Source organism: Pseudomassariella vexata, assembly GCF_002105095.1.
Source record: "Pseudomassariella vexata strain CBS 129021 chromosome Unknown BCR38scaffold_10, whole genome shotgun sequence".
Taxonomy (NCBI): Eukaryota; Fungi; Ascomycota; class Sordariomycetes; order Amphisphaeriales; family Pseudomassariaceae; genus Pseudomassariella; species Pseudomassariella vexata.
In genome coordinates, this window is record NW_024467965.1 from 1,374,339 (window position 1) to 1,380,338 (window position 6,000).

Sequence of the window (6,000 nt, forward strand, 5' to 3'; positions counted from 1 at the left end):
TCACCACAACTAATTGTAACACATACCGATCATCGAAGGCTACCCGGCGGCAAACACAAAAATATCCACGTAAGCCGTTGAATGATAGCGCCAGGTACGATTTGATTTATCGCTCGATCTGCGAGTCGGCTGGGCCATCCGACGCGATGCACCACTACTAACAGGATAGCTCCAAATCTGAAGATAACTGAACCGATTTCGAAGTGATACTGCTATGAACACCGAGTTGCCTTACGTATTCCACGTCCCGGGAGTCTGGATGACAATAAACACAGATTTGCAAGACCACACTCGCCCCTGAATTACCTAACCCATGCAAGTAGTCCCTCCCCCCAATATCACCACTCTCCTTCATCGTCCGAATAGTCCGCTCCATAATCGCCCAAATCTTCGGCATCTCCGTAGAAGCCACCATGTTCAGTCGTCATGTGAGTATAAATGCCTCTCTCATCTTGCTTCTCACCACAGGAGAAACACCAGTGAGTTCCGCAGCCAGCTTGAGTGCAAGAAATGTGGTCGCAGCCGCTCATCTTTTCCGTGGGTGTGCCACAGCCTGGGCAGTTTCTGATAGTCATCCTAACCTCCTTCCCCCCTTTCTCCTTACACTCGTCGCAAGTCCACCGTTCGACTTCCGCAGGGGTGCCATTGGCGCACACACGCTCCATATGCCGCTTGGCGAGCCCGCAGTCATTGCACCAGGCGTAGATCCATGAGCCTGCTTCCTTGACAGCATCTGCCAAGTTCCCTAGGAATCGCACTTGCGAAGGCACTGCCTTGGGCGCAGGTATGCGGCGACAGAAGGGACAAGAAAGCGCTGCGACGTTGATGAGGCGGCCGCGAGTGTTGATGCCGTACCAGCTTTCTCGGCAACCGGCACAGATATTCTGCAAGCATCCCGAGCGGCCACAGGCCGTTCTCAAGTCCCTCTTCTTGAAGTTAGAGAAACACAGACTGCAAATTCCTGCTTCGACGCGACGTTTCTTGATCCACCCTTCTAGCGATTTAATGACTTCGGATGTGTTGTGAACCCGCTTGCCGTGAATGTGGAGGGTCTGCGTTGCTGACACCGGTAAGATCTCGACCTCGTCAACGAAGCCCTGAACCCCAGCCGCAGTGATGGTCTTAAAGAGAGATATTTCGTCGAGCGGCATCTTGATCTTGTTACCGCTGTTGCGAATGAGCCATTTATACCCATTCTCAGCCGCCAACGCCTTTGGGGTGGTTTCTACGTCAACGATTGTCGAACGACCATCTGCGCATGCCGTACACCGAAACTTTGAAAGGTCAAGATCACTGGGGCGATACTCCTCCGGCCATATCATCCGATTTAGACACTTTACACACTCTACCCGTGGCGCGGGGTCGAGGTCGCGAGTGCACTCAGAGTACATGCTCTGCTGTCGACAGTAGTAACATTTCGGTCGCACCCTCAGGCCGTCGGTATCATAGATGATGTAATGTGTACGGCAGGTGGGAACGCTGCACTCAACCCATGTGGCTTCAGTTAGTACTGCCTGGTCCTTCGACACATTTAGTAAAAGGGCTTCTGGCTTGGATTTCCTGTCTTTCCCACGGCCAAAATCTCCATCAGGGGTAGCGCATAGACCGCAGATACCTCTAGGGGCCATCATTGTCACTGAACGAGGGAACTCGCACGACCCGCATACAACCAGCGGCCCAATTGGCACCTTGGACTTGTTGGGGCGCCATCCCACCTTGGCCGTCAGAGATGTGCTCATATTGGCCTTGAGCATACTGTAATCAACCAGACGCTCGAATAACTGACGGTCATCTTCACTCAAGAAGTTTGCTTGGGCATGGCCAAGGGCCATATCCCCACATGCCTTCCGCGTTTCGAAGTTTATGTCGGCATCCAGTATCAAGGATAGGCAATTGGTGTTCCAGATTTCAGGAATTTCAAGGTTATTCCAGTTTGTACTCCAATTGATCATCTCGGAATCGGCAGCGGCCATCAATGGCTTCATACCCATCCGAATACTCAGAGCCGCCAGCAGTGCTGCCGGCCGCGCACCAAGTTTAGTACCCGAAACAACAATGTGGAGTAAGATCTTCCAGAAGGTGCGCTTATACTTTATATCTGCTAGGGCAAGTGGGATCATCGGGACTTCTTCCATTTTCGTATCCCTCATGTGGGCAGGTATATCTTTCTTCGACTCAGCATACGTCAATCGTGTCAATACGCGTCCGAGTCGCCGCAGAATCCTGTAATCGCAAGATCTCCCGATTTCCAGTAGTTCATCTCGAGAGAACGCGGTGATGGTGGTCGTCTTCTCGTATCCGTCGTTCTCAAATGTCGGAAGACTCCAGTCCTGCGTTGGATCCAGGAACACACAAGGATATCGGTCCTCTTCCGGGACCTCTTCAATGATAGCAGTTATTTCTGCACTGTAGTTGTACGACTCTTCTAGCCACGCCTTCATCTTCTGCTTGTCGTCATACCGCACAATCCTTTCAATACTGGCGCCAAAATCCTGGATTAGGCCGTCTCGTGCCTCGTTTGTTCGATCGTTGCATACTGCACGCCATAGTGCCCCAAAAACAGGATTGATAGAAACAGACAAAACGTCTTCCTGAATGATGCGACGGAGTTGTTCCACGACAAGGCCCCGATACGATTCGTCCTCAGCATATCGCTTGGCGAAGTCCTTGACTGGGATCTCTCGTGGTGTGATCACAGATCTCAAGGTGTCATTATTGACGAAATGTTTTTCGAGATTGTCTTTGACGATTTTCTCATGCGCCTCGCTGTCGACTTGAGTGAAGAACGGAGCTGCCTTTTTTTCAGCTTCGTCGACAAGACTGGCCGCGTGAGAGGCATCCTTGTATGTGTGAAGCGTTGCGAGACTGGCCGAGTTACTCCCACGCTTCCATACCCCCATCCACGACAGCAAGAGGCCCATCGTCATGGAAGAAATAAGGTCGGACTGCGCCCGATCAATCTGGAAGCACGAGCCCTTGGTTTCGTGACACATGAAGATGTACGGAGAAAGTGTGTCAACAAGGTGGCTGTGGACTATGGCAAATACTTGTGACTGCTTGCCATCCCCCTTTTCGTCGAGGCTGTGTCCCTGCATCGCACGGGTAGCGTGTATCCAATCCTGAAACCAACTACTAGACGGCCCAAAAGCACCGTGAGATAGATTCTCCCTCTATCTATTTCGGTTCTCCTGCCCGTTCCATAGCATGTGTGGCGGTGCATCTGTGTAGAGAAGAATCAGGGTCTTCGCCTCGGGTCGCATGACGGAATATGCTCTGGCGAACCCGGTTTTGGCTGCTTCCGGCCAGTCACCACCATAGGCCGGTCGGAGATTTCGGGTGAATCTGATCAACTCATCTCTGGTGCAGTTGGGATCACCATCTCTTCCGTACCACCCTGACCATTCAGTCAGTTCACCGCCGCAATAATCGCGATATGCTAGCACGCCTATACGGGCGAAAGCATCAGTGAGAGCCGAGACGGCGATGATCTTGGGGAGTGATGTATGTAGAGCATGAAGGTATGCATGCATCGACATCGTGGCATCGGTGAGAATGAGCAGATCATAGACCCGCGGCTTCTGTATTTCGGCCATCGTAGGTGAGGATGCGCCCAGCTTGAGCCCTTGGTTGGCTGCCGGCAAGTTCTGAGGGTATTGACGAACGTGATGCCCTGAAGCAAATTGTAATGAGCTATCAGTCCAGGATCCAAATGTGAACGATTTGACGACTGCGTGGTTGATATATACGCAGCTGAAGCTGTTGGAGACTAGAGTCCCAACTTCGCCGCATTGCCGATTGACTCACGCCGCATTGAGTCAAAGACCAGCTGCAGGCAGAGATGGTCGCTTGAATCCAAAACATAGTGGCGCAGACCGTTGGTGATAGAACCAGTCTTGCCAAGAATGAGATTGGTGTCGATCTTCTGGACCTGTGGCCATAGAGACCTCAGCAGTTGGCAATTGCACATGACTGGCAGACTGACGCGGGGGTCGGGCCTTACTAGTTTGAAGTCCCCGACTGGTGCCTTCAGCTGAAGGCAAGCGATACAAGCTGCACAAGAGAGAAAACAATGCGGGTAGGAATGACTGAGTGAATAGTCTAATAAGCTACTTAATTAATCGGCTGCATCAAGGCCCTGAATTTGAGTATCTATCTCTTCTTCTCGGGGGGACCAATGTATGAATGCAGAAGGGGTAGTTCGAAGTTGGAATATTGTCTCGTCCCTATAATACAGGACAGAAATATGCAACAAGCAGAACATACAATCGTTGAACCTCCAGCCTCCGATCTCTGTTTGCAATGCAATATCAACGCAAGGTCTGCTATTACATTACCACCACTCATTCGCGCTAGGGTCAAAATTTGTCGTGTCAGGCCTGAGGAAGAACCCAGTATTGTCTTCTATCGCGTCCCACCCATATTCAGCCGCATACATGATCGTAAGATCCCAAAGCTCTCCATCGTGCAACTCGTAAAGATCCCGGCTTTGCAACCGCTGACGCTGACGCAGCCAGTATCCCTTTATCCTCTCCACCCAGAAGTCATGAGCCCACGCCATGAGAGCGATGAAGATGACCATGCTGACGATGTGGAAATTATAGCAATACTGCCCCCACACGTTCCACAAGTCGGTTCGCCATCGCAGGTACTGCAATCGATGGCTCTCGAAACACTCCATGCGCAAGTCGCGATAGAGTCCGAAAAGTTCGTCGGCATGTTGCCTCTGTAAGCGGTCGCGCTGGGTGCAGTATTCTTGACGTATGCGTCTCTTCTTTTCGCGAAACCGGAGGAGCTTTGGGCCAATCTGTTGCGGAAGGCTTGTCAATAACGACTCAAATATGATATTCGAGAACTGAACTGCTCCTTACCAAGCCATGATACTTTTCGAGAAAATCAGCTTCAGCTGCGGTTATAAGTGCTCCATCGGTAGCAGGCAAATCGGAATACAACTGGTTCGCGCCCATATCGTAGCATGCTTGAAGTGATGTGGGGATGAGTTTGCGACACGGAGGCCCAATGCTCTGGAAGTTGAAAACAACCCGCAGCTTAGAGCTAGCTTGGCCTTCATGTCCGTGCTGGTGGCAATGATCCCGAGGCATTTCATAGCCGCCGCTGGCGATGAGGCGCTGTAAAGTTTAATCGTATGATGGTCTAGTACAGATCTGGTGACATTAGGATCTGGCGTTCATGGACAGATAACGTTCGACTCTTGTCTTCCAAAGATGAGGCTTATCAGCTAGATGGCTGGTATCCTGAGCTGCCTTACCGCCACTTGCCTCTTTGTCTTCTTGAACAAGTTTTAATTACTAGAGATGCCATTTCTGTTAGTCTGTACTCCGTAAATTGTTTTGTTCTAGAATCCAAACTTAGTAACAATAAGAGCAAAAAAGATTATGTCTGAGGGTTGGAAGTTAGTCGCCAGATTAGAAGGCGCACTAAATAACGATCAGATCGGATCACGGTTGGTAACTACGTTGACCTGTAGAGATGCGATTACGGTTTCGAAAAGTGGTACAGGTTGAACAGCGACTGTACATTGCATCTACAAACATATGGAGTGTCCTTTTGCCCTTCACTCGGACATTATCCTGTGTGCTCATACATAACTTAGGTCATTCGAACGCTCTTTGCTGGAGATTCAGTGGCAAGCGAGTCGAAAGCAATTCACTTAGGAGAATCTTTTCCATTGTGACTGATGTATGCAAAAGATCTCATTACGCTACAAAATTGAAGTCAAGTAACTGCCCAGAGGAGTAGCTTCATAATAATGAACATAGGGGAGTCTCAATCAATAGGTGCAAAGAACTTGGCAGGCCAGCGGCATCGATACACTGATATATCACTTTCGAAGGCTTCATAGTCTTCAGTTTTCCATAGCGTCAAGTTGGATGGAGGCAGGGAGTATGCCATCGCAGTCTTTGACTCAATAGATATATCAGGCGATCTAGAGGAAACACACTGCGCCGCGTGACAACTCTGCTGGTAACGTCTCATTTGATA

The 6,000-nt window shown here is 50.2% G+C and overlaps 2 protein-coding genes across 2 annotated transcripts; both read right to left on the reverse strand.

The window, feature by feature from the left end:
• Positions 1-338: 338 nt before the first annotated feature.
• Positions 339-3,982, reverse strand: BCR38DRAFT_495176 (uncharacterized protein; the record flags this gene model as incomplete). Its single annotated transcript, XM_040864735.1, has 2 exons — positions 3,264-3,982; positions 339-3,170 (listed from the first exon to the last, which is right to left on the reverse strand). Exons 1-2 carry the CDS (start codon positions 3,591-3,593, stop codon positions 339-341), a joined length of 3,162 nt encoding a protein of 1,053 aa, XP_040713652.1. The 5' UTR covers positions 3,594-3,982.
• A 93-nt stretch (positions 3,983-4,075) lies between these two features.
• BCR38DRAFT_440573 (uncharacterized protein) lies at positions 4,076-5,096 on the reverse strand. Its single transcript, XM_040860716.1, has 2 exons — positions 4,869-5,096; positions 4,076-4,804 (listed from the first exon to the last, which is right to left on the reverse strand). The coding sequence occupies exons 1-2, from the start codon at positions 4,962-4,964 to the stop codon at positions 4,331-4,333; spliced, it is 570 nt and encodes a 189-aa protein (XP_040713653.1). The 5' UTR covers positions 4,965-5,096; the 3' UTR covers positions 4,076-4,330.
• Between the last annotated feature and the right edge of the window lie 904 nt (positions 5,097-6,000).

Excerpts from the sequence above, each read along its gene's own strand:
- BCR38DRAFT_440573 (XM_040860716.1), bottom strand. The coding sequence starts at position 4,964 with ATGGGCGCGAACCAGTTGTATTCCGATTTGCCTGCTACCGATGGAGCA. Across the intron at positions 4,805-4,868 it reads TCGAAAAGTATCATGGCTTG|ATTGGCCCAAAGCTCCTCCG; the intron begins GTAAGGAGCAGT and ends CTTCCGCAACAG.